Source organism: Aythya fuligula, chromosome 9, assembly GCF_009819795.1.
Source record: "Aythya fuligula isolate bAytFul2 chromosome 9, bAytFul2.pri, whole genome shotgun sequence".
Lineage (NCBI taxonomy): Eukaryota > Metazoa > Chordata > Aves > Anseriformes > Anatidae > Aythya > Aythya fuligula.
The window spans coordinates 10,417,189-10,444,669 of NC_045567.1; the positions used below are offsets into that span (position 1 = coordinate 10,417,189).

The 27,481-nt window shown below is 44.3% G+C and overlaps 2 protein-coding genes across 8 annotated transcripts; one reads left to right on the forward strand and one right to left on the reverse strand.

The window, feature by feature from the left end:
* Positions 1–314: 314 nt before the first annotated feature.
* CEP63 (centrosomal protein 63) lies at positions 315–24,645 on the forward strand. Of its 6 annotated transcripts, XM_032193408.1 has the most exons (17): positions 315–441; positions 1,191–1,299; positions 2,780–2,889; positions 6,521–6,656; positions 8,415–8,595; positions 9,612–9,707; positions 11,971–12,096; positions 12,962–13,075; positions 15,475–15,711; positions 15,939–16,084; positions 16,879–17,013; positions 17,638–17,752; positions 19,630–19,827; positions 20,234–20,320; positions 20,773–20,975; positions 21,535–21,859; positions 24,116–24,645. In XM_032193408.1, the coding sequence occupies exons 4-17, from the start codon at positions 6,613–6,615 to the stop codon at positions 24,272–24,274; spliced, it is 2,166 nt and encodes a 721-aa protein (XP_032049299.1). In that variant the 5' UTR covers positions 315–441; positions 1,191–1,299; positions 2,780–2,889; positions 6,521–6,612; the 3' UTR covers positions 24,275–24,645. The 6 variants fall into 6 exon arrangements, with proteins under 6 accessions (XP_032049299.1, XP_032049298.1, XP_032049301.1 ...); XM_032193407.1 differs by lacking the exon at positions 315–441 and having other exon boundaries at positions 1,100–1,299; XM_032193410.1 differs by lacking the exon at positions 315–441 and having other exon boundaries at positions 1,100–1,299; positions 15,478–15,711.
* Positions 1,865–5,382, reverse strand: ANAPC13 (anaphase promoting complex subunit 13). Of its 2 annotated transcripts, none has more exons than XM_032193413.1 (3): positions 5,198–5,382; positions 4,860–4,975; positions 1,865–2,323 (listed from the first exon to the last, which is right to left on the reverse strand). In XM_032193413.1, the coding sequence occupies exons 2-3, from the start codon at positions 4,956–4,958 to the stop codon at positions 2,198–2,200; spliced, it is 225 nt and encodes a 74-aa protein (XP_032049304.1). In that variant the 5' UTR covers positions 4,959–4,975; positions 5,198–5,382; the 3' UTR covers positions 1,865–2,197. The 2 variants fall into 2 exon arrangements, with proteins under 2 accessions (XP_032049304.1, XP_032049305.1); XM_032193414.1 differs by having other exon boundaries at positions 4,860–4,991.
* Positions 24,646–27,481: the final 2,836 nt, after the last annotated feature.

Here is a 27,481-nt window from a genome sequence, read left to right on the forward strand (position 1 = left end):
TGTCACTGCAAATCCGATAAGCATCTGGGCAGGGCCGGCACTCGTTTTCACAGGACCCCAAGTTGGTGACGATCCCCACACTCCCACGTTCCCCTGGCTGCCTCCGGGAGCTGGAGGCTCGGCATCCCTTTTAGCCCAGGAGATCCTGCAGTCTCAGGCAGGACGCAGGTGCACACCGCTCCGTCGCGACAAAGGGCAGGTACCAGTTGGGTTCAACGTGAGCCTCCATCGGGCTCCAAGCAGCTGCTGTCTTGGGTGGCACTGGTGTATCTGGCATCCCCCCTACTTTTTTTTGCAGCCGGGCTGGAACCTCATGGAGCCAGCTCCAAGTCAAGTAAGAAAGGCTTCTGTCCCTGCCGGGCAGGAGGAAGAAGATGTGAGATGCAAAGACAACTGCCAGGGGCCAGAAAGGAAGTCTGAAATTGGAGCTGGGCAAAATGGGTAAGGTGAGGCTGGTTTGGAGTTTGTAATGGGGTGAGAGAGGGGAGGGCTGCTAGACAGAAGCAGTGTGGGGGCTTTACCTAATGTTTTCTTTGCAAGTTCTTCTAGTGTAGGCCAGGGAAAGGGAACATGGGGAGGATCAGAAATACCTCATTAAGTGCAGGCTCAGTTTTTCTCCCCAGTGAGATCCAGTGAGGAACTGAACTATTACAGCTCCCAGCTGCACAGCTGTTTCTTTGGTCCATACTGTACAAGGTAAGCTTTTTGATTTGGCTGATTCTTGGGTTAATCCTCTGCCTGCTGGCTGCCTGCAGCTCCTTCTTGTTCAGACAAGTGCGTGCTGCTTGTCAGCTGCAGGCACTGCTGACACCTCAGACAGGGGCACACCCAGCAGCACACAGTTTGTTCACAAGCACCTCGACCCAAGCATCCTCGCGCGGCTCAGCAGTCAGTCTCACAGGACTTGCGCCATGCTGTGATTCCATTTGGTACTGACACAGACGAAATTTTTATTAATTTTAATTGGGTTTTGTTAATTTCGAAGAGGATAAACATTGTGAAAAGACACCAAAAAACTTCTGTGGAATCTGGAAGCTATGAGTTCCAGGAAAATGTTTTTTTTTTTTTTTTCTTTTTTTTTTTTCCTGGTGCACTGGCAATAGAAAATCATTTGAAACATTGTTTTCCTTCCAGTTCCTTTCTCACTTCTACCAGTAATCCTAAACTCTGTCAAAATATTTTCTCCTTAGCAAGTTCTGCCAGTGGTGTGAAGGAATCGGTCCAACAGTGAAACATGCAAGATGAACAGAAGGCTTTTACCTATCGCAAAAGACATTTGAGAATCAGAGATAAGATGAGGTAACAAAATCAATAGGCCCTTGCCTTTCTTCTCAGCATTAAAAGAGGTAGCAATTTATTGCCTGAAGCTAAGCTCCACTTGTTTCTTTTCCCCACCACTTCCCTTAGATTGCTGTTTCCCCTACGAGACAGCTCATCCAAGCAGCTATCATCAGTCAATTGACTGGGACTGGCAGGCTCTTCCCTGTAACTCTCAAACATCTGTCAAAAGACAATGATTCTGAGTAACCCCCATTTCAGCATAAATTAGACTGGTGACAGAATGCATGTTGGCAAACATCCCCAGGACGTCAGCACTGGAGATGTTGTCCAACGCCACCATCAAATCCTGAGATGAGGAGTTCAAAGAGCCACTTGTGTTTGCATGTGACTTCCAGGCCTAGAATCTGACTGACCAGTCTTGCACTCACGTCACACACTGGTTAAAGATGGTAACAAGTGACTCAAGGTTATTTGGGTTTTCTGAAGTGAGCTCTAGCCACAAAATACACCGTTATACTTGGAACATGAGCCTTCAGAGTCACAAATGATCCCGTTGTGAGATTTGAAAGGAAAGAACAACGTCAGACAGTAAAAACTATTTTTATATCACATGTAGAAAACATTTAAGAATGAAATTGGCACCAACTTAAGAATAAGTTAACAGAAGATATAAAATAATGTTACATAAGTAAAGAGAAACATTCTGATGTTAGCTCTGAGGTTTCAGATAGCCTTTGTTGTTTCACACAGATCACAGAAGCATGTTAAACTGCGTTTAGTCACTGAGTAGTTGGAATCCAAGCCTTCTTCAGGAACTTTGTTTCCTCCTTAGAGAAGCTTATGACAATGATGGTCAGACGAAAAATAATTTTTATATCACATTCATGCATCCCCTGCATGAAATCTGACTGATTTGCTAGTTTCCTGTGGGAGGAACGTTTTCGTGGAGATACTGGAGAGCCAGATCTGTCCACTTCATTTCTTGTTCTTTCACAGACTCAGTTGTGCCACCATTGTCTTGCTCTGGTTCAGGAAGCTCATTCTGAGAACAAACAAAAAAAAAAGGTACAATGCATTCCATGCATAATAGGCTTGCTTCCTAGAAGGAGCAGGTGACTAAGACTTCGTATGAATAAATACAAAAATCCACAAATGAGACCAGAGGGGGCACCTGAACAATACATTTCACACATAGTGATTCAGTTAAAACATTACTAAGCCCAGTTATGAACAATATTCTTTTCATATGATTATGATGCTTCATCTGAAAGGTAAATTGGCTTTCCAGGGCCCTGGGGCCTTGCTGTATACTCAGACTGCACACGCAGTGAAGGAGAATATATAGCAAATGCAAAGTAAGTAAATAATAGTATGGTGCAATTATTTCAGTGCTGGTTTGCAATGTGTTTCTTTTGCTGTTGCCAGGAATACAGATATTGCATTTATTGTAGCTGTATTTAGACAACTGGCTCTGTAACATATTACTTTCCTGCGGCAGGTGAGAAATCCTTCCTCTTCCTACATGCTGAATACAGGTGTGGCTGTGCTACAGCAAGAGGAAATGGCAGAAACCCCTACCAGGTGCAGCACAGAGCTCCTCAGGGCACGGTAAGGAGGAAGTACAGCTTAAGTGAAATTTCATTTTGCTTCCTTATATTATTTGTTCTCAGTGTTGCTGTGTGGTCACAAAGAGTATGTGTTATTCCGCAAGACGTTCCGCAAACAACCATTTGGGCAAGAATTCTGAGTCCTAGATCTCTGGATATCCCAGCACGAGCTAAATAAAATCTGTCAGTTTTGAAAATGGCATGTGATTTCAGCCCATGTTCGTTCATGGGAATCTCTCCAACGAGCACTGGATCAGATGCTCAGGACAGGCTCAAATACCACTGTGCAGCTATTCTGCTTGCTCCTTCACAGCGCTCCTGATCAAGTCTCCCATGAATTTGTGCTCGTTTCTCCATGTGATCAGAGCCAATCCCATCCCTGGGGATCTGTGTATCCACAACCAGGCCTTTCTTTCTATTGTTAATTGATGAGGCTTCCTGCTCTGAGGCTGCCACCTGTATGTGTTGTAAGTAGCTGAAAAGGTGATAGCTGTAAGGAAAGAAACAGTAGTGTTTCTTGACCTGGACACAGCGTGATGGCAAATGTCATCATAGAACCAATTTATAATATTCAGACTGCCTTAAAAACATGTTATTCTAAGCAAAGTGGGGTTTGGGTTCTCATATCTGAGAACCACAGTTGTGTAAAATCTTTCCCTCTAGCTCAAACCTTGGCAGGAAAGTGGTTAGCTTAATGATATGGTTTACTGGAGGGCTTGTTAGTGTTAGGTCAGAGGTTGGACTAGGTGATCTTGGAGGTCTCTTCCAACCTAGATGATTCTGTGAAAACTTGTGTGCTGTATACATGGATTTTGGAAGTGAGAAGCTGCGCCTTGTCCCCTGAAGAGACAGTGCTGGGCGTCTCACTCTGACTGGATCATAGCTTTGAGATCCCCTCACTGCACCAAGGAGGGGCTTGGCCAAACCTGAGCTGTGTTATCCAAGAATGGTGGCATGCTGTGATGTAAGGGCTAAAGCCTGCGCCATGTCACTGGAAATTTGGAAATGTCTCTGTGCTAAAAGTCACTGTCCTGGGGTGTTTAAGGAAAGGCTGGTTGTGGTACCTAGGGACATGGTTTAGTGGGTAATATTGGTGGTAGGGAGACGGCTGCACAAGATGATTTTGGAGGTCTTTTCCAACCTTTATGATTCTGTGATTCTAAAATAAACTAGCAGCCTCTTGTTTGCCACAATTTTGGCATGACTACTTTGTCAGTGCTAGCCAGGGTAAAGCTCGTTCACCTGACTGAAGAAGGAAAGGGAAAATCCTCAGATACTTCTCAGTTCACAGACAGTCCCCAATGGCTAAGGAAGGTGCTGGTGGGGGATATGTGAAGCTTCAGCTTGGGGATTTGTTGGATAAGAGGTAGCTTTTCCTCAGCTGCACCTCTCTGGCCTAGCAGCTGTACAGGCCGTACACTGGATGGAAGTATACGTGCCATGCATTGGATGCAGCATTACAAGCAAGAGTCCTACTTGCAGGTGCCAGCATTTTCCCTACTATCCTTGAAGTGGCAACTGCAACAATGTGTTTGGAGAAGTCTGAGTAGGAAGACATTTGATAAAAAGGGAATGTCAGGAAGTGAAAATAAAGTGAAACCAAGACTTTAACTGTTAGCATAAGACTGACCCTCTCCGTTCTACAAATGAACCGGCCACTGCGGGCAATGCCAAAGGGTAGCACAGAGAGAGAGAGAGAGGGCAATTCTGCTTCCCCCGATGCCAAACCCCGCAGTGTGTGGTGGGACGGGTGCTACAGTTCTGAGGAGATTTGGCCACTGGCTGGGGAAGGGGGCCAGGGACATCCACGTCCTCATCTACACACAGGCCTGACTGGCACACAGGGCAGGAAAGAGCACGTCACACCCATCCCAGGAACCTTTCGTACACATCAGCGATGCCAATATCGCCTGTGCTGTTTTTGGCAGGGGCTGCGTGAAACCTCGGGCTGACGAGCCGCCGCTCACCTACCAGCGGGATGGCCACGTCCTCGTAGGGCAGCTTGTCCTCCCTCCAGGCGTCGTCGATCAGGTCCAAGATCCTGCCGTCCCTCTGCACCTCGCTGTCCATCCTCGCAGCGGGCAGGCCTGGGACACCGAGACGCTGTTTTGGACACACATTAACACCCCGCAGCCTGCACGCACCCACACGGCGCAGCCGAGGCACCTCGGCTCCCCCTGCTCCCACCCTTTCCAGGCATGGCCACCCGGCTTTCGGGCTCGATCCCCTTACACGAAGCGTGAAGCCTGGCACAAAGCGAGCCTGGTGCTACCCACGGCACAGCCCTGAGCGCGTTCACGGCTACCGACCTTCAGAGATTCCCTTCAGGAGACCGTGAGGCAGCACCCGGGCGGCAGCACCCGCCGCGTAATGGCGGCGCAGCGCGGCCCCCGCCCGCTGCCAACCCACCGGCCCCGCCGGCTCCCTCTGGCCCCTGGGCGGCTCCCGAGGCCGGGGCCGCTGCCTCCGCCCGCCTCAAGGCTCCTCGGGCCGCCGCCGCTCCCCGGCGCCCGCCGCCAGCCGTCATCAAGCGGCGCCGTCCCCCGGCGGAGGCCGGGCGGGGAGCGGGGAGCGGAGCAGCGCGGGGCCGCCTGAGGTGCTCGGGGGCGGCCGGGCCCGGCGCTCGCCAGGTCCCCCCTCGGTTCCCTCCCTCGGTTCCCCCCTCGGCTGGGTCTTGGGCTGGGGTGCCCGGGGGGTGCTGAGCACGGAGCTGGGAAAGGATTTTGTGTGCTCCTCCTGGGTGAGACGGAGTCCTGCGTGCACGGGGGGTTGCGGCACTGCTCGGGTCCCCAGGTCTGGTGTCCCGATGGGGTTTGGAAGCGCTGTAGGAGCGGGATGGGGGCTTTATCCTCAGGTGTTTAACCGCCTTTCTGTTACGGAGCTACTGGTTCCTGGGGGAGCCATTGAAATAAATTCTAGCTTTCTGGCATGGGGCCGTTGTAACGTAGCTTTTTCTGTTGTTTACATTTTTAACCTCCCCCTACTTTTGCCTGTAGGATCAGCCCTTCTTGCTTCACATACAGGTGAAAATTTTGCGTGCACGCATACGTACCTGCGTGTTTGTGACCTGAAGGATGGTGGTGGGTTAGCTGAGGCAACGACCTGCTGCTGTACAGCTGGGCAGCTCGCCTTCAGAGCTTAAGGCACCAGAGGAGTCTTTAAAAAGTGATTGCTGTCTTTAAAAGGCACTTCTCAGAACTACACCAAGCCCCAGTGTATCCTGAACGCAGCAGAACATCGCGGGGTCTGTTTAGATTGATGGGCTAGGGAGAGACCTGAGTGAAGGATAGATTCATACCCCTGCTTTTACACAGCACTGGTATTTGTTGTCTGAAGTAACAAATGCGTCAGTCAGAGGTGGATCTTGGGCTGGCCGTGTGGATGTTTGGCAAGGTTTGGTACAGCTGCTGCGTGAGCTGCAGTTGTGTGCTCTAAGGAGCGTAGCATCACTGCAGTCTCACACTGCTGCGTGCTTGTATTGGGTCTTCTGTATAAAAAACTGTTTTCCCTTATTTTGCTTGTAAATTCATGAAGGTGACCGCTGTTCTACTCACTTGTAATAGTGTGATAATTATATATTATGTATTTTTTTTAACTTCTTTCCCCTGTGGCCTTGTCTGTTTGTTCTGCAGCTGGATGGAGAAGTAGGCTTGCTCCTGCATTGCCACGGGTGAGCGCTGCTTTTGTGTACTTTCCTAGCTGCTAAATCCACCCCGATTTGCTGATGGAGGCTTTGTTGGAAGGAATGCAAAGAAATGGGCAGGGGAGGTATGTAAGCAAAAGTGTATGCCAGTCTTTTAAAATAGTTTAAGTACAGAGCTTCCGTCTTATTTACAACCAAATCAGTTTTACACCAAAACCATTGTTATGCAAACTTCCATTGCTTAAATAAGGCCTTTGATGTTTATCCCCCAGTGTCTGCTGGTGGACAAATACAGCCTGTAGTGGCCTTCAGCTGGGTCAGAAGCAAAGTTGCTGGTTCAGCTAGCTGGCTTTGCAGTAATCCCTTGCTGTCAGATATTGTGGTCTTAATTGTTAGAATTTCAATGTTTCATCTTCCTAAAACCTTTACTCTTTTCCCCCTTTTTTTTAAAAGACCCTTCTTACCTTGTAGCATCAGGAGCAATGGCAATTAGAAGTGTGAATAAATATTTTTCTTAAGAGCCCTGCAAGGTTAATGAGACATATCTTTGCTGTCTGTTTTTAATGCAAGCATCTGATTAGTTCCTGCTTATGTTGAAACAGCAGAGTCCCATTTGTCTCTGAAGAATCCTTAATGGTCTGTCTTAGGTTAAAGTATCTAGACTTTTGGATCTCAGAGAGAGACTGTAGTGCCAATAATGGAAAAAAAATGTTTTATTTACTAAATAAACATGAAGCAGAAGTCATTGATGCCATTTTCATAGTTTTCTCTGAGAACGTGACTCAAGTTTACCGATACCATATATTTTCTACAGATAACTGGTTGCATAAATCAAGTTTAGACTTAGCGTTATATTAGCAGATGCTGAGAAGGAAATGTTCTTGCTCTGCATAATAGCTGCTAATTTTTGGTTAACTCGCAGGACAGGGTGAACTTCAAATTTAACTGATTTTGGCTGCTTTAAGAACTATTTCTTTCCCTATAGAAAAACCGTCAAGTTGTGAAGTGTGCATATGCTCTGGGGGAACAGAGAAATTTCAATCCTTTAACCTATTGATTTCCATTTCTTTTCAGTGCTTTCTGTTTGACAGGCAAATTAAAGGGGTGAAGATCGTCATGGAGTTCACTGCCCTCTAGGGCTGTATCTTGCAAGCCTTAATATTGTCCCTGGCTTAGCAGCTTGTGAAGTTTCAGAGGAGTTAGTTGTATTGGCTTCAATAATTACTGCACCAAATTAGAAACTGCAGCATCACTAGGGAGCAGACTCTCCCCATTGGATTGAGAATGTTTTATTCTTCATTATCATGTTGTCATCCAACCCCCTCTACTTAGGGGTTTGTCTGCATTTGTGATAAACTTTTGTTTTCGGGAGCTGATAGCTTGGCTGTAAGATTTCTCTGGTGACTGAAACTTAGTATAAAATGCCTCTGTCTGGAGAGCAATTAAGACCAATACAAAATGTGGATATAACATATTCCGGTTTGCCTTGATAATGCATACTACCAAGACAAAAGTATTTATAGGTGCTTGTTATGTGGTGAGTAGAAGGCAAAACACCTTACATTTTAAAGTGTATAGGTCATTTGTTCTGACTGGGATTTCAAAAGTACTCTTCATTGGTCATTGTCAAATAGAAGTTTCTGCTCAGTGGTATAAACATACCAGTTGTGAGTTAGTGCGTTAGACAATTGGGTGAACGCGTTAAGTATTCCATAAATTTCTCTGCAAGCTGGCTTGCATAGACTTCACAGTACTGCAGTGTAGCTTGCAGTGCTGGTGCCTTTAGGGCAAGTCGGTTTGTTCTGCTGACTTCACTGGTGTGGGGGTGCTGGACCTGTGTGGGGTGGTGCCTGCTTTGTGACCTGAAGCTCTTTCCCTTCCAGCGGTGGGTTCTTGACTTCCTGCGAGGCTGAGCTGCAGGAGCTGATGAAGCAGATCGACATTATGGTGGCTCACAAGAAGTCTGAGTGGGAAGGTCAGACACAGGCTTTGGAATCTTGCTTGAGTGTTCGAGAGCAGGAGCTTTCCTCAGCCAGGGCTGCTCTGGAGGAAAAATATAAGGAGGTACTGCCTCTGGTTTATTGCTTCCTGATCAGCATCCACCTGTGTGTTTTGCATGTTACAATACAATATAAAGACTGAACCTCAGTTTCAGAGTCTGCTGACTTTGCATGGACCTGTATTTTAGTTAGTTTCATCAGATTTGATTCAGATTTGTTTGTTTAACTGCCAGGCCAAAACAAAGGATTAACTTTAGCAAACAGCTATGCTAAGCAAAACAGGAGCCTGTCTCATGACTGGAAATCAGCACTCAAATTTATAAAGGAGCCTGTTGGACAAGGGTGTCCAGTTCATAATTCAACCAAAGTCAGATGATCAGCTCTCTAAGGGTTGGCTGAAGTTGGTGCAAGTTGAATGGCCAGAGTTTCTAAAGAGAACCCAGAGGTGCTGAATCTGGATACAGCAGTAGCCAACAGCCTTGCAGCCTGCATGCATGGGCAGAAAAATGTTTAGTGGTGTAAACTAGACCAAGATGTTCCTGAGAGTTTTTCTGAGGGCTATTTTATGCAGGTCAGGTATTGTAGCCTCTATCTGAAGACTGAAGGAAATGTAATAAATTTATTTATTAGTGTAGAAGCATCAACATGTGACGTTTCTGCACAGGATGTGGAGCATTGGCTTTCTTTTGTACAATGAGTTTCTGTATCTTTCTGTGGATCAGATAAAATCAGCAAGAGTCAAGGAGGCAATATGATGAAAATGATAGAGAAAAATACCATTTTCTTTCAAGCCAAAACTGTCATTTTTGTCCCCAGAAAGCCAGAAACTGGTTGAAAGCAAGAGGCCAGAACAGAAGCAGTTCTGGTCCCAGCCAACCAAAGATTCAGGCATAAGCTTACTCTGGTTCATAGTGAGCGACCCCATTGAAACATCCAGTTGCTAGGAGATTGAGGGTCTCTTAGCATTCATTTGCCACTCCCTCTCCTGTGTATATTTATGAAATGAAAAGTAATCCCTGTATTTACTGACAATGAAGTCTGTTTCTATTTTATTCATCTGCATTTTGATTTGTCGTTCAGGTTGGCATGTTGCGTCAGCAGCTAGAAGACATGGAAACAGCCAAACAGGACTTGGTTAGAGAATACGAACAGCAACTAAAGAAATTTCAAGAGGAGGTAAGTTTCAAAAAGAGAGGATTGGTTTTTGGTTCCCAGCTGACATATGATCTGATAGGTAAAATACTTTGCATCATTGCTGTTGTTTAAATGTCATGGTTTTAAAACTTCCCATTCTTTGGATGTTTATGTTCTTAAAAAAAGAGAGCATTGCACACATACAAAGTGGTATTTTTATGCTTCGATAGCCCTGTTTTTTAGCACTTGGGAGGAACTCCGTGGCAAAGAAGACTGTTGGAGTAGAAATGTGTAGTAAGTGTACTGTTGCAATTTTCATGTGTTAGACATCTGCAGAAGTTTACTGCAAAAATTTCCTGTATTTGCCGATTCTAGTCACCATAGTGCTTATACAGAAGTTGCTATGGGTACAGGCAGCAGCAGTTTGCTCCTTCAGCATTTCATGAAATTAAAATGGGGTGGTGGTGTAACTGGCCTTGATTGTATGAAAAAAATGAGACGAGATTGGTATGCAGTCTCATCATCTTTCTGCCTCCATTCATTCTGATTTTTTTTTGATGCGGATTTTGTTCTTCCAAGGCATATTAGTCTTAATATGCTTAATAAAAACTAAGTGCACTTGGAAAATATTTTGAAAAAAACAGTTTCAGAGCTTTCATCTCAAAAAGCTTGTTCACCGCAAGGAGATACACACGCAATATCCTGCAGGTAGTACAGCAGCATTCCATGTTTATGCCTTAACTCTTTGCCTGTCTCCACTTGCTTGTCAGAAGCAGCGAGTAGATGGCATGAACAGCTAGTAGAGCGCTCACCTTTTTTCTCTGGAGGGTTGGGCCTGGTTCATACTCGCTGTAAGCTGTAAGTTAAATTCATTTGGTAGTCTTAGCTTTGACGATGGAAAGCATCTGTCCTCATTTAAAACACCTTACTGTTCAGTATGATTAACAGTGTTCATTCAGTAGATGTTCCCACTGGAATAGTGGATAAGCTGCAGAGCAAAGCTGAGGTGCATTGGCAGATCTGCCTAAATTGTGAAGGCTAAAATAAAGTGTGTGTTGTGGTTAAAATTGCAATGCGTTGGTGTTTTACCCACAAAGTATTAATGTAGATGACATTAAGCTGCAATATTCCTCGGTCTTCTGTTGCTAGTGCTGTTTGGGGAAATTCTTTCTATCTCAGTTTACCACAATTACCAGTAAAATTACAGGTACAGTGTCCAACTCACTGAGGTTGTTGAAAGAATAAACCACTGCTTGTAATCTCCTGACTCGTTTGGCAAAACATGTTCACCTATTAACTCTAAGCCTGTACATCTGTCCATTCCCATTGAACGTGCCGAAGTACTGTGCTGACTCAGGGCACTGGAGAACCTTTTGTGACCGGTGTGTGGGACTGAATCATGAGGCCTTGATTCAGACGTTTGTTCTCACAGTCCTCCTGTTTATCCGTGAGCTTCGGTTTCTCCATTGTTTCCCAAAATGGGTATGATGTCTTCTCAAATTCATGTGACCATGAAGTAGAAAATTAATTTATTTAATAATTGAGTTGAGGGAGCTCATCAGATGGAAAATGCTGTGTGAGTTGTAAGTGATTGTTTGCACAGAGGGTCATTTTAATGTCAAGAGTTTTTTCCTCATTCGTGCTTCTGATAAGAGTTCAGCTTTCTAGCAGTAGGCGGAGGAGTGATATTTTCTGTTGGCATGCTCCAGTCATTGTGAAATGCACAGTGTATCTAAGCAGAAAATGACAGATGAAGTAGTGTTAATATTATGTATAATAGCAATTCTCAGATCTTCCTTCTGCTAAGTGGAAGAGTTCCAGTCCCCACCTGAGCTTCGCTTTAACCTCGAAGAAACTGTGTAGGACTCCCGCCTGCCCCTGTTTGGCATGGTGTGCCCCACCACAGGAGACGGAGCACAGGTCCTGCTGCTGCTGCTGTGGCTGGGAGCCACCTGTAGAGAGAGGAGGTACCACGCTGTAGCTACGTTACCAGCTACAAGTAAACCTCCATCTGATCAATATTTTAGTCATGCTTTAATTGTGATAAGACAGGGGTCTAATTGGAGCTGCTGATGTCATGACTTAAGTGTGGCATCTTGCTCCTCTTATATAACTCAGCGTATTTTGTGATACTATCAGTATAATAGGCTCATTATACAAATATAAATCTTCATTTGCAAGCTGTGTGGCCTTGATTGGGGGAATTGTTTGCGTGAAACCATTTTGTATGCCTTCCCTCAAAATGCTATTTAATTCTTGCCTGGTGGCCTTGAACAAAGTTGTCCTTTTTACTGAACTCCTGCAGTTAGCTAGGCTGAGAAGAAGCTATGAGAAGCTGCAGAAGAAACAAATGAGAGAAGCTAGAGAAGAATGTAACAAGAGACAAGGAGATGACCAGTTTGAAATGAGACGACTGACCAGGAAGCTGGAGGTAAGTAGTTCGAAACCAATTGCTAATCAATTCGCACGTATGAACTGACTTTCTGGGCTTCACTGGTGACTTTGAGTAGTGAACTAGGAAGTGGACTGTGAATCCTGGTTAAAAGGTGCTCTCCATCTAGCTCTTCTCAATTACTTGTGTAATAAAGACTGTTGGCTGCATTGAGGCCTCTAAGTACACAGGATAAACTATTTCGTTGTTCCTAATCTTTGAATAAATGAAAGGAAGAAAGTGCTGGAAGAGTAATTAATTATGTGAGTGGAATAATTCCCGTGTGGTGAGGTTGTCATCTTGCTTCTTTGAGAGGGGAAGAGCTACTTATAAAACTTCTCAGCCATGTTTCGTCTTTTAATCTTCCTGCTATGCAGAGCTCAACCGCACTCAATTTTCTTCTAATGTACCCTGTAGATGTAGCTGACAAATGCATCTGACTGATGGCAGTGTCCAATTTGTGGAGCAGAGGATAGCATTAAAACTCTGTAGTTAATGGTTGCCATCTTTGTGACTTCAATAGCAGCCTGTCTTGGAAGCTAAAGCCGGCCTGAATTGTTAAACCTCTGACAACAAATCCATGAAACTAGCCATGAATCTTTTAGCACTTAACATTTGTAAACAGCAATAATTGACACTGACGTTCATCTCGAGAGGGAGGGAAATACAAGCAAGCACAGTATGTGAGGGGCTTTGTACCGCTGAGTTGGTGCATCAAATGACTGGCTAATGGTATCCCCGCTGTGGGGAAAGGTGCGTGAGGATATGGTGGAGAGAGAAAGCAAACATGGGTATGACCTGGAAGGGGGCAATCTTGTCAACTGAGTGGATGTACTGCTCTAAGCCACCCCTGCTGTCCTTGCAGGAGTTTCGTCAGAAATCACTTGACTGGGAGAAGCAGCGTTTGCGTTACCAGCAGCAGGTGGCATCGCTGGAAGCACAGAGGAAGGCTTTGGCTGAGCAGTCTGAGCTCATTCAGGTACAATTAATATGCGCTGAAAGTTTTTTTTTGTTTTGTTTTGTTTTGTTTGTGGCAGCAGGTGGGAGAGCAGGGAGGAGGGAAGAGGGAGAGACTAATGAAATCTCTCAGGCTTGAATCCAGTTTAGGCTGCCATTGAAATGACTTTTAATGTCCCAGTGGAATAAGCTTTATTTTGTATAAGTGCTGTATGGAAAAAAGATCTGGAGTCTATCAACAGAGGTTAGACAAACCTCTTGCAGCTCTCCCTCCCCCTGCTCCAATTAGCAGAGAAGGCAGTAGGTTGAAGCTTTCTCTGAGAGGCAGAAACCACGACATACAACACTTTAAAATAGCCATTACATCAAGTCATCTAGTTCAAAGCTATTTACCTGCCAGTAGCTAAATATGTACCTTGTAGGTCCAGCTCAGAGGATGATGTTGGAAAATAGTCTTCCCCTACAACAGATACTTCAAAGTACTGAAGTAACAGCATTTTTCAGCCCTGTTTTTTATTTTTATTGTTGGTCTCCTAAAAGCAAGAAGTAATGGGGCTGCTGTTCCTGAAAAGCTAATCGTTCAGTGAGTTAGTGGTGCTGCAGCAGAGCAAGATGAATTGACCTAGAGCACAGCTGTGAAGTCACACTGACACAATCACAGCAGACACTGATAAGAAGCTCTTGCTGGGGACTTTACACTTAATGGGCTCCTGAATTACTCTTGAGTGGAAGCTCCTGCAAGGAGGAAGTTTGTGATGACAGGATTGAAGCTGGCTCTGACAGGGGCTTTGTGAGAGGCTGACACTAGTAGATCTACAAATGCAGAGAGAGTCGTTGAGCAGAAGGTCTTGCTGCTCTGCTGTCTTTTTATCATTGATAGCTCAATTGTCTGAGAACAGATGTGTCCTTGGAGTGCAGGCTGGTATACTGGAGCACAGAGGAACTCAGTGTGCAGCAGAAGAACAGACATTTGGGGACATTTTTCCTAAGCAGTGTAGGTGAGTTAGGTGCATAGTTGCTGTGAACAGACTGCCTGAAACCTTAGTTTCTTTGAAAAGCCCAGCATGAAACTACTAAATTCTTGTCTTGGATGTTTCTATGCATTTTGTATGCTTGGTTGCTTTTCTGGCACAAGGTCAAGCTGAGATCTGTGACCGTGGAGTACTCTCTCTTTCCCTGCTGTCAGCTGGGTCCCCCTCATATCTTTCAGCGTAGTTAAGGGAAGCCTGCCATTCTCATCCAGTGATGAGCACCTCTCTGTAACACCTGCAGCCCTTAAAGTCAACAGGTGAAACTTGCTTTCTGTGCTGCTCTGCATGTTCTGTGGCTGGAAATAAGAGAGAGCTTATATATTTTCCTAATGCAGAAACAAATGCTCAGGTAGTCTGGCACTCTGGTTTATTGGGCTGAGAAAGGCTATACTTTAAACTGTTGCCCCTCTTGATTACATTTTCTGTCATGACTATTCAAATACTGAAAAGGCTGTAATCAAAATTATACCATAGTCTTCCAAACGCACAGTTACTATAGTTTTCTCAGTTATGAGGCATTATGTGTCAGGCAAGTGGTGATTCTGAAACTGGCAGGAATTGCTGCTCTTAGAAATTGGGAGTAAAGGACTACTCAAATATTTTGTTTCAGCCCTTAAAAATTATAAGGTACTATACAAAAGGAAATACACCAAGTGAATATTCTTAGAAGCTTACATGAGAGCTGGGTTGTTAAATTTCACCAATTAACTATGTGGAAAAAATGCTATGAAATAAAGTATCATGCTTGTAAATAATAGTGCATGTATTGTTTGCTAGTCATATGTTCCTTATGCTATTACGTTTTCTTGTCTGCTGCTAAAACAATAAAACATTCAAAGTGAGCATTCTAGCAGGGTGTTAGAACCAGATTATTTACTGCATAAAGCGAAGCATAATTGGTGGTTGTACCCAGTTCAGTTTTTGATCTTTTTTTTTTTTTTTCCCCCCTTATTGTGCACCAAGAGCTGCTTTCTGTCCTAGCGTGGAATTAATGATGGGGTAATCTCTAGCTTGTGTATGGCATTTGCAAACCTTACATGCTGTCATTTCTTCTGGTCTAGCCTTAGGTTAATGGGCAAAAATATTAAGCAGCTTTGTTCTTAGTTCATACCTGGACAACTTGAGTGATTTGAGATCCTCTTTTCTGGGATTCTCTTTGAAACCCTTTCAGAATCAGAGAGGCCTCTCATTTATTTTTAATTCTGTCTAGCTTCAGAACTACCTTACCTTGTAACCCTGGAATAATGCTTTCCTTCATTCCCTGAAAGGTAATCATGCTTACTTCAAGGATGTGACTTGTTGTGCAAAGAAACTAATGGTTGTTTCGAATTCAGGTTTGATGTACTGTACTATTGAGAATTTCACTTTCATACATACCGATTACTGTTAGCAGACTCAGCTTGCCAATAGGAAGCAGATTCTGGAGTCAGTGGAGCTGGCTAGCCGATCGGAAATCCAGCACTTAACTAGCAAGCTGGAGAGGGCCAATGATGCTATCTGTGCCAACGAGCTGGAGGTGGAGAGGCTTAACATGAGAGTGGATGATCTGACTGAAAACAATCGGATGATTCTGGAAGATCAACAAAGAGTTCAAGAAGAACTAAGGCAATCCAAGAAAATGTTAGAGGTCAGTGAAGGAATTGTTGGGAACCTGCATTTAAAGCAGTGAGCCTTTGTAAGCCTTCTAGAGCCTTTGTGAAGTGCCTGATTGGCCTCAAAGCTGGCTTTGTACCCATGTGGTGTTCCTCACTATTTTCAAGGGTTCTTTAGAAATCTGTTCAACCTCTCTTCTCATTACAACAATCTGATCTAGTCTAGTCCATCTTGCAACAATCATTTCTTCCTCCCCTGCAGGTGTTACAGGATGAGAAGATGGAACTGAGAGCCACCTTGCAGTCTCAGGAAGATTTCATTGACAGCTCCAAGCTGCACCAGGAACAGTTGCAGAAAGAGCTGGCCAGAGTGACTGAAACTCTTCGCACAAAAGAACTCCTCATCAGGTAACATCTGTGCTTCACTGGTACTTATGCTCTTGCATCCAAATCTATATGCCAGTTTCTTCCACTGAGAACAGAAGCAGCATTTTCATAGAGCTGGCTCTGTATCACTTGGAATACAGGGTAGTATACAGTAGTTTCTCACAAGTGCTGTACTTCCTTGCAGTATTTGCCAGTTTGCATTGCTTTTGATTCTCAGCAGAGTGTGGAAGGAATCAGCTTTCTACTCAGCTAGCTTTCTGGGGACAGCACAGAGCTTTTGAGCATGGTTTACTTCTTTTTTGTGTGTGTGTGTTTATGTGTGCTGGAGGACTTTCAGGTTTTGATACTGAGCTTACCAATGTCAGTGGAAGTTCTCAGTGAATTAATGATGTAAAATGAGGGCCCTGGTAAGGTAACACATGTGAGAAGATTATCTCGGCCTTTCCCTTCTGCACTGGCAACGTGCAAAAGCTAGAGGGTTCCAATGGCCATGTCAAAACACGTTGGCTTATGTTACCTGGCCGCCACACAGTTTCCTGTGAGCAGTTACTGGGTGTCTGCTGATGGCAGTGGAACTGCCTGGTTCAGGGAGGCCAACATCAAATTGGATGCAGTCCTATTCAATCACCCTGAACTCAAAAGGGAGCTGTCCTCTAGCTGACATGTTTATGTATTCACAGTGCACACGTGTCACCTAGTGTTGGGTTTTGTGCAGTTTTCAGAGAATTCCAAGCAGATAGTGATTGTGTTTCCTGTATTGGTGTAATCAGGCATAATGGTTTTCTACTGAAACTAAATTTCATGTTTCTGGTTAGGGCCTTGGAGGAGCGCTTGCAGGAGAAGCAGTTGTCTTCTCCCGGGCTAGAGCTGGAGCATGTACTCCTGCAGCTGGATGTTGCCCAGAAGAAGGAACAGCACTTACAGTCAGAGGTGACTCACCTTGAGAACAGGTAGCTGACTGCTTGTTTCCCCTGAATGTGCGATGAAACTTGGATAATAATGTAATACCTAATGTGTTGTATTCATCAAATTAACCAGGCCCACTGATTTTTGTAGGCTTTTAAAAATATTAAAGGGCTAAAGAAATCAAATGTTATTCATTTTGCAGTTTAATAGTGAGACTGTTTTGCTAATTGGCTGGCTGCTTTTCACTGCACACTGTGGGTGTTTTCAGTATGTTGGCTTGCTTAGGCTTAGCACTTTCATTTGTAATAGGTTAGGGAGCCTTTGTTAGGCAGCTGGTAAGAACCAGATCTAAACCTGTGAAATAAGAATTATAAACAAGTTTTCCTTTCTGAATTTGTGGTTTTCAGACAAATGTTTGCATGGGAAGTTGGTAATCTTATTATGACAAAGAAGAAAACAAGAAACCACTGTATCTATTAGATCAGCTTCCTTATTCCTTTTAAAATGATTTTGGTACAGAAACCCAAAGGATTGCTAAGGAACTTCTAGGTTAGAGTTCAGTTTCTGTTGTGACAGACATAGGAGACTGCTTGGAAGATCAAAGTTTCTCCTGACCATGTTCTCCTTCTTGGAGTATTCTAATCCGTTGTTTTACATTTGGCATCTAGCCTGGTGTCTTCAAATGCAAGGTGTGTACAGCTGAGTGAAGAGCTGGCTGAGAATATCAAAGAGCTGCAGTCAATGGAAGAACACCATACTGAGTCGAAGGCAGAGATTAAAAAGGTAACGTCGCTTTGTTCCTGGAGAGTGGGAAAGGCGTTGTGGAGTCAGCCGTTCTCTGTGCGTGTCATGTGCCTCAGCAGAGACTGTGGTGCACTGTTAGCAAAGCTGCAGAGGGGATCCAAAGCCGGGAGTGCTGTGGAGGCAGGGTTATGCTAAAGAGTAAGGAGAAGATCTGAAAAGGGGGAACTGAGAGGATGGTTTCTCAGGTTTCTGTACGTGGCTGTGCAGTTGACTTTGTGAGCCTCTCTTAGACCTGTTTCTTATGTTGCACAGTGCTTCTCTGCAGTGTGGAGATACTCTTATTGATGCTGTAAGGGCAAATGTGCAAAGAAATTCAAGCCTAGAATACTGAGCTTCTGCCTTCTACAGGCTCCCAACAGGATGAAGAACAGGGAAGGAATGGGTTCTGCTGTAATAAATGCTACCACACTTGAGATGTGGCTTCAAGTTGTGTTCTCGTCTGTATGTGAATAAAGGAGTTTGTTTTAGGCTTGATACCTAGATGTGAATCCAGGATCTGGAAAAAATAAGAGTAGCTCATATGCCGTGAAACCCCACCCTAATGCTCTATGCACCCTGGGGGAGCAGGCCCTCCAAAAGGCTTGGCTTTTAAGAAGGGTCTAGAGCTTTTAACTGGAGCCAGGCTAGAGTAGAAACCTTATTGAGCAAAAACCTCAGTTTTGTGAAAATCTTTTGTCCCATATTCAAAATGTATAGAGATGCAGATCCTGCCGGAGATGTGTACTTGGCTGCACATTTAAACAGCCACCCAATCAATGAATCTTCTGCAGGCTGTGAGGAAGAAAGAGATTTGTTACAGTTGTTTCTATTTTATATACTTGGGAGGCATTGAGGTGACATGGATATAAATCAATATATATATATGTGTGTGTGTATACATATTGTGTATGGTATTTACATGGCTAGGCAGAGATCATCCATTTCAGTTTTCTAAAATGTATGTAATGCTCAGCAAAATCCTGGAGGTTTAGGTGCTCAATATTTCTGGTTAATGGAATAAAATATTAGGGAAGAAATTACTCTATGTTGTTCTGTATGTCACCGAATAAACCTTCAGTGTCCCTGCCAGAATATTGTATGCGATTCAGATCTGGCATCTCAAAGGGAGTTTAATAAAACAAGGTAAGGTATGGAAAAAGAAGACCAAAGGGATGGTGTGATTTTTATGGAAGGAACAGCTGAATGAAATGGGATTTACCAAACTGGAAAAGAGATAAATGAGATTGAAAGTACTAAAAATAAAGTCATGCCTGTCATGTGGAACATAAATAGGGAATGATTATTCTCTCATAATACGGGGACTAGTGGTCATCAAATAGAGTTATGAAAACAAAGAGGTATATTTTTACCCTGTGCATAGCTAGCTTGTGGAAATTTGCCATGGATAGCTTTAGTTGCTACAAGCTACCATTGAATCAAAAGTGTTTGGACACCTTCATGTTAGGAAAGTCTGGTTAGGGCTATTTAAAGATACTATCTCCAACTCAGGAAGGCAGTTTGGCAAACTGCGAGGTTATGTTATGGAAGTGTTACTGTGCTTGCCCAGTAACTTCATCGGGTCTCTGTTGGCCACTGAGGTAGCATGGTGAGCTAAAGGGGCTGTGATTTCATTGACTGTAGATCATCTTAAGTACTCCACAGCATGCATCTTGTCCCAGTTGGCAGTTTATGGTGTGAGAAAGGAGTGGGATGAGATGGTTTTCAATCAGGAAGGACAGGCATGCACTGGGGGGTTGTTACTTAGAGCTTTCTGTTTTCCAGTACTTAGTTTTCACATGACTGTATCCAACGCTTTGTCTGTCTTGCTGAAACATCTGTTAAAAGATCATGGGTTGTGTGTGCATATCTTCCTCCAGTTGAAAGAGCAGCTCTGCCAGGCTGAACAAACTCACAGAAGTGAGTTAGAAGGGATGAAAAAAGAAATCTCGAGACTGACACAAGAGTTACACCAGAGGGACATCACAATTGCATCTGCAAATGGTTCCACATCAGACCTAGAACAACAGCTGAGAACAGAAATTGAAAGAGCAGAGAGGAAAGCAGTGGAGCACAGGGTAAAAAACTCTTCTGCTGTCTCTTTAATGGAACAGAGGGCTTGGAATACTGCCCTACACTTTCTAGCTATGTTGAGTTTCTTTCTGTCTGCAACCTTTAAACAAAGACTTTGAGACTCTTCTGGTGAAATCTTCTGATTTTTGGTGAATCTATCTTCCTTCTTTTCAAACCTGTAACAGGCAGTCCTACAGAATTATTTGAGATCGCTCATGTTATCTAGGTCTGGATGATGACATCTTTGGAAACCAAATAAATAATTGTATGCTGTTAGTTGCCTGGTCTTCCCTACAGTCTTGCAGGCATAATGGCTCAAATCTTGCAACTGAGGGTGGAAAAGGGCTATGGGGTTTTGTAGGTATGTGTTGTGTTCTTTTTCTGAGCTGTTACTTGCCTCTGTCTCCTCAGGTAATTCTAGTTCAGCTGGAAACCTTGAGGCTGGAAAACCGTCATCTCTCAGAGATGCTGGAAAAAATGGAGTTTGGTATGCAAGAGGTATGCATGAGGGAACAGGGATGGGAAGCCAGTAGCATTGTGGTTCCCCAACCTAAATGTTCTCAGCTTAGGCTGAAAGGTTTGCATCTTAACTAAGTGAGGGAATCCTGGAATATACAGGACTTGAGGTCATGTTTCTGCCTCTGGCCTTGGGGTAACGAGAAGGACTACATCTGAACACCTCTTGGTCCATCTTTTCCTGACTGTTTTTAAAAGCATCATCCAGTGATGAGAAAGATTTCCTTTCCTAGGCAGATTAGCACATCTTGGCTAAATGCAGACACGATTAAGTCATATATAATTGATTTGCTCTTAGGAAAGCCGTGAAAATTTTGCCAGTCAAAACTGGGATGGTAGAATATGTTTTAGGAAGTCACTTCCCAGCCTTTGCTCTGGATTTAACTGTGGTATCTTGCCAAACAGAAGTTTTGACTTCAGCCCTTCTCTGTTAGGGAAAACATATCACCCTGAGAGCACTCAGTGAAGGCTATGCTACTGAACTGAATAAACTAAAATTGGAGAACCAGCAATTGCAGAAGGATCTAGCAGAGGCCAGAGCAAAACTGGAGCTCACTACCCAGGTCTGCCAGGATGAACCCGAGGGCACTGCTCAGTTGCAAAGCGAAGAGCCCAAGACCAGGGATGTGCACTGCAGGTGAGTGTTGCATAACCCCAAGGATGCTGCTTCTATACTATGAAGGAAAATGGACGGTGTGGGGATGCGTGGGATTTTAATGACATGCTGTAGGAACAGCATCTCTGTCCAGTATGTATGGGAGAGCACAAAGGGCTGCTTTGGAATCTGCCTTTATGCTTTAAGCAGCTCAATAGCTTTTAGTCCCAGCTATTTTGCATTCTGCAAAGCCAGCTAGTATTTGACTGCTTCTGTTCTAGATAGAGAAGCAGTATGTGCTGCTTTTGGTGAAAGGATTAGATTTGGCACATGCAGCTGTGCTTTTTTTTTTTTTTTTTCACTGCTAGGATGTGTGTATACTATAGCTTTTGATATCTACAGTAGCAGGAGAGTGAGAGAGAATTCCCTGCTGACTGGATGTGCATCTGGGAGTCGTATGGAAATGAGAGATAGCCAGTCTGGATTGCCAAGGCTATCAGTAAACTGTATGTTAATTGCTATTTCTGTGCAAGTTCTTGCTGAAATTCAGCTGTTATGAGGCAAACTGTCAGCCAGTTATGTTTTCAAACCTGCCTTGCAGGACAACTAGGGAATCACAGCACAAACATGATGAACAAACAGAGAAAACGCATCACAAGCCTGACAAGATTATTCAGCATCATCAAGGGGAGCCCCAGGGACGGAAGATCCAGCCTTTGCCTGCTGAAATGGGAGCTGTTATCCCTGAGACTGGTGAGCTAACCACCCAGACCAGCAGGAAGGGCTGCCTGGAGTCACCCACCCTTGCTTCGGATTCCTTGCAGGGAACAGATTCTTTGCTCCTTGTGGTGGATGACAGCAAAGGTTTTCCAGATGGAGCGTCTAAGAAGTGCATCGCAAATCATCAGCGAGAATCTGTGCCTTTGGTAAGCAGTTGCATAGAAGCTGTTTGCCATTCAGCTGCTGACAATATATCTGGGTTCTCATCTGGCAAAATTCACATCTTTGAGTCTGTGATCTGTCTGTGTGGTGCCTTGTTCTGTGAGCGTATGTCAAGTGTAAATCAGGAAAGAGAAAACAATGCTGGATGGCCATTACTTGGACAATGGGAGTCATGTAATTACTGTTCAGAACTCTCTGGGGAAAGGTTTTGTTTGCTGTAACTGCTAAGCTCATTCCAGAAGCACTTGGTTCTCTCCATACTGGTGATGTACATCAGTGTGTACCAGGACCTGCTTCTGTTGCTTCGGGATTCTGCTTGAGCTTTTGGTTTGGGACTGTAGTAAGGTGAGTCTGACTCCTCTGGGTGGGACTGCAGTAGGCAGCACCCTGCACTTGGAGCCATTTATGTCAGCTGATAGGAGAGCTTGAAATGAGTGCTCTACTGCACAAGTGGAGGTTGTAAATATAAAAATAACACATTCTCTGTCCTCCTACCTCAGCTCTGCTGCTGAAGCACTTGCCCAACACACAGGAAACTTGGGCTCATTGCTTGCCTGAGGTGTTTCGGACCGTATACCCCAGTGCCTCCAGCAGTAACCAGTCTGTAGACAGATTTGAGCAGGGAAGGGAGGGGAATGGCAGAAGGATGCAGACTGGTGTGCTGGAATTTGTCAAACCAGGGAGGTTTGTAGTAGTATAGGGAGGGTGGAAGCCTGGGTACTGGTCCTTGCTCCAGATGTGCTGCCCCTAGCAGTCTTTGGAGTTTTTTCTCCTCTGGTTGCGTGTTGTAAGCTGTGACAACAGGTATTTTTGTCTTGTGGGGACCCTGGAGAAGTCTCCAAGGCTCATGCATGGGCAAGTGGAGGCTTGTCAGGTCTAAGTGGAATCTCTTCAGATGGCAGGATTGGCATCAAAGTGCAAACAGTTCCACTTTAGGCCCTGAGAAGCTCTAGGGCTTGATGCTTTGTAGGAGAGAAATTGCAGCTATTTGTTCTGTATTTACTCAGAGGTAGAAACAAGATTTCTGAGGAAACACAATTATTCTGGTGTGATGACTGGGACTCCCTTCTCATGGTCAAGCTCCTGTGTCTTTAAATTAGTTCCTTTAACATCGAGAGGAGATTTCATGCCAGTAGGCAATAACAGAGTGGGAGAGGTTTTCTTGCTGTTTGCAGCATTTTTTTTTGTTTTCCTTTGTTCCTGCCTGTTGATAGAAGGCCAGAAAACCATGAGACTCCAGGGTTGGGAAATAACCAGTTGTATTGTCTTGCCAAGACACTGAGGCAAGTTTTCTGTAATGGAAAGCAGCTCTGTTGTAATTCACCTGCCAGCCCCTGTGCAGGAAGCTTCTCTTCAACTCATTATTTAAGCTTAGTTTACAATGTTATTTTTGTAAGTTCAGAACTTGTGGGTAAGTGATGCGAGTAGCAGGAACAATTCTTGACTGTAAAGCAAAGAATCTGGAATAGTTCATTGACCATTGCTAGCCAAATTGAAGTGGCATTCAGTGAGCTGCGATGGGAGTTTGCCCTGTGCTTCCCCTGTGGGACTGTGGCAGACACCCATTAATTCAGGAAGAGGAAGTGTGTAAAAGAAAGATATTCCTGGTGCTGCTCCAGCCTGGCAGTTCTGTCTCTTCTCTGGAACCCATATTCTGAGACGTTACCGCACACTGAGGATTTTATGAAGGTGAGGAGCAAAATATAGACCTTAAGTGAGGCTGGACTAATGCTCCCAGGTCAAGGTGACCCTTGGGATTTTGTGGTGACCTTCTGTAGAGTTATGCGATGGTTGCACGAGCCACATCATTCCCTCTCATTATCTTAAGGGGAGGGGCTGGTGATTGAAGTGAAACTCCAGTTTCTCCAAAGTAAATAGCCAATTCCTGTTGATGCTTCTGGGGCCAGGGTTCCACCGTGAAGTGCAGCAGCTATGCAGGTACACGGAGAGCTTGTTTCTGTTCAGCTCTAGCCCCCAGTTGGCTCTGTGGGGAATGGCTGAAACGGAAAAGGTACGCGTGCCGAGGTACCAGCCTTACTCCCTGCACTTTGGCAAAAGCTTTGGAAGTATTTGCTGCTGCTTGGAGACTGTTGGGAGGGACATTTACACATGACACAAGTGTAAAATTCTGAGTGACATAATCTTTAGAAGTGTATTTAGCTGTGTGGTTTGCTGATCAGTAACATTTCTTACTGAAACTCAGAATGAAAGAATACCTTATACCCCTTTTTTCTCCTTAGTGCCCCCTGCCTACAGCTTCAGTTGGATCAATAGCTGCGAGGTACCTGGAAGAGGAAGAACTGAGATCCCAGCACATCCTGGAATGCCTGGATGCTCACATTGAGGAACTGAAAAAAGAGAGTGAAAAGATAGTGAGACATTTCGGACAGCAGGAGTAGTGTTTCTTCAAATGCACTGCTTTGAATGCTACTTTACTTGCATGGTTTCAAACTGCCCCTGAAGAAGGTACCTAAAAGCAGTTGCCACTGGGGCTTGAGTGAGAGGCCTTGCCTCCCACTCTGAGCTGGATCAGCAGCCTGGATGCCAAGGAAAGGAAACTCCTCTCTAAACGTTTGATCTGATGGAGGGCAGTACTCCCCCACAAACCTTTAGTCAGCAGGCTGTGGGTCACAAGGCTGCATCAGAGATACGTGTTTGTGCACTCGGTCAGATTATGGTGTTTTTAGAAGCATTTTCTATTTTTAATGTAAAGTATTTAAAGTGTATTTTATACATGTAAAAGCATTGAAATAAAGTAAAGTGGAAAACCGTCCCTTTTCTTCTCTGTGGAAATTTACAGAGTGAATTCTGTGGCTTATGTTGCTATCTCATCGGGAACTATGATAAACAATTTTTCCATTCTTTCCCTCTAGCAGTGTTCTTCAAGAAATATAATTCCTTTTCCTTGAGTCCACCTGTATTTTCTCCAGTTACTTTTCCCATAGCGGAATTTCTTAATATTTCCTGGTTCATCTTGCAACTTGTGCACTTTACTGTTTGTATAGTATCTGGCTTCTTTATCTTGCTTGCACGTTGCTTGGAGAACTACAAAACAACTGAGGAGTGAATAGCTGAATTCTGATTGTGGTCACAGCTCTTATAAGATAAAGAATAGTAGTTGGAAGTGGAAAATGAAATCGGGTGGGAGGGGAACCCGCAAACAAGAGAAATTCATCAGTACAGCAGATGTAATTGCAGCTGCTGTGTGAGCTGGTTATCAGCCTGCTTGTATCTAGGCAGTGTCTTGGACACTGCCCAGTCGGATTGAGCTGTGTCATTAGAATACTTTCGAGATGTGTTTCTTCAGTCCTTTTGCAAGAAAAATTGTTAATGTGTTAACAGAATTTGTTTTCTATGGACTTGCCTTTCTTCTAGGGGCATTCTGCAACTCTTCCTATGGTTGAGCCTTTACAACCTTTGTCCAGACAAACCTAGGCACGGAGGTGCTCCTTGTCCCTGTCTGTAAGTTTCCCGTTCCTTTCCATCAGCTTCACCTTGTCCTAAAACAGCTTAATGCTGTCAAGAACTAGGAATACAAAAGCAACCTATGCATGCATAAAGCAGCCATCTGATGAGGTAGATGTATTCAGCAAAGATGATGCCTGCATGCAGACTGCAACTCTTTGTTGTGCCAAAAAACAAGAATTGAAGAGGTGGAGGATTTTTGAATCAACGAGTTCTTTTATTTTGGCTTTCTTCTAGAGTTCTTTGAACAAGGATAAAACCTTCAAGTCCATTTTGAATTCTCTTTGTGTGGTCTCTGTAATGAGGCGTTCAGCTGCCCACAGCCGTGGACAAACCGTGGTCGTGTATTTTGCAAATAGTCAGCTTTGGCCTCAGTTCCTCTTCAGAGCTGCCCACAGGTAGGCATTCTTGGAACATCCACCTTAACTATCCCGATCTCAGGTAAGGACTTGTTGGTCATGAGGTGTTTTGACAAAAACTGAACAGCAAACCAGAACAAACTGCTGTATCCCCTTCCCCCATAGAGCCACTGAGCCTGTAGAGCCATGGAGCACCTGGTATGCCAGAACTCTTACAGATTCCTCACGTCCTCCGGCTGTGGCAGCATTACCATTTTTTAAATGATACCTTTTGAATGTGCCTTACAAATTATTTTATGTTTTTTGAAGACTTGATAAATTACTGAGTGTTGCATCATGCACTAAATGCTTTCAGAAGTTAGGAGACATTTTGACTCAGTATTTCTCTCCCTTCCACTGGAGAGACTCACCAATTCATCTTCATGTTGGCAGAAGTGAGCAGTGAAACTAAAGATGATCCATCAGTTCAATTAGGTATAATCCTGTAGTATTTATCAATTTCTAATACAGGTAATGAGCAGCTTCATTCATGGTGTTGGTTGTGGAAAAAAAAAAAAAAAAAAGTAAATTCCCTGCCTGCCTCCTCCCCCTCAAGTTTCCATGCTAGTGTACCACTTCAGCTCCATTGCAGCTTTCTCCCTTTTCTTAAAGGTCAGGAAGAATACTTGGGTGAAGGTCCACGAAAATGTGTGCTTTTTGAGTGGTGCACTTTTTTTTGGAAAAAATAATGTATGTTTCCATGTAGAATGACTTTAGGTGATCTTGTTTGTAAGATCTAGAAAGAAAACAGTATTCTAGGTGAAGGCCTCCGTGTTTCCTGGTATCCTTTTTTTTTTTTTTTTTTTTAATTGCCTTAAAGAATTCCTGAGCATTGTTCCCCAAAGAAACATTGATTTTGTAGCAGGGGAGAAGGAGCTGCTAGTGAAGTCATGAAGAAAGCTGGCACAGATGCAGGTAACTGCTGGTTTTGCCAAAGCTGGTGCACGTGCTACACAGCCTTCTTTGAGGTGTGATGGAAGGAGCAGTTACATTCATTCAGCAATGACTGGAAACGTAGAGCTTACTGCCTGAGACAACAGTCTGCATGGAGAAGTCTGATCAGAAATGAGGCTGTGTGGACTGAGCAGGTATGTGGCTTAAAATAAAGGATTACAGCGTGGTTTGTGGTGAGCCCTGTGCAGCGGGGACAGGATGTCTTTGGCTCTGAGGTGGAAATGGTGGGACAGAGTTTGTGGGGAGAAGACGTGCCTGAAAGCTCTTTTTCTCAGCTAGCTTAGCAATCCTTATTTTTGTTTTTCCAGGAAGAGGATTTGAGGCTTTTGTGATTCTTGGCAAACAGAAATGTGCCAGAGACCATATCTGCCTCGTAACTGGCTTGCACCTTGATGGAAGCAATCTGAGTACTTTTAAGCCTGTCTGGTTACACGGGCCAGTAGGACTGCGCTAGAGAATGTCTGGAGAGCCAGTTTGGAGAACCAGAGAATACAAAAAACAAATAATAATAAAATGTAATGAAACATTCCCAACATCCTTCCCTCTCTTGTGCCTTCTTTTGCTGGATCTGCTGTGCAAGGGCAGCAGGAGAAGGCTGAGCAGGCAGCGTGGAGTTGTCTGAATTCATCATGCCACGTACCTGCTCCTCGTGGTGGTGCAGGGATTGCAGAAGCTGTCTGGTCCTAATGCCTGCCAGGGAGAACTCAGGGTGAAAGGGGAGAGCCGATAGTGCAGAGATAACGGAGAAGGGGCTTCCAGAGGTGTTCAGCCAGTGTTAAGTCTCGGCTA

Coding starts and splice junctions, on each gene's coding strand:
- CEP63 (XM_032193408.1), top strand. CDS start 6,613: ATGGAGGCTTTGTTGGAAGGAATGCAAAGAAATGGGCAGGGGAG. Junction 6,657..8,414: donor CAAAGAAATGGGCAGGGGAG/GTATGTAAGCAA, acceptor TTTCCCTTCCAG/CGGTGGGTTCTTGACTTCCT. Junction 21,860..24,115: donor AGCGAGAATCTGTGCCTTTG/GTAAGCAGTTGC, acceptor TTTTCTCCTTAG/TGCCCCCTGCCTACAGCTTC.
- ANAPC13 (XM_032193413.1), bottom strand. CDS start 4,958: ATGGACAGCGAGGTGCAGAGGGACGGCAGGATCTTGGACCTGATCGAC. Junction 2,324..4,859: donor AGGACGTGGCCATCCCGCTG/GTAGGTGAGCGG, acceptor GTTTGTTCTCAG/AATGAGCTTCCTGAACCAGA.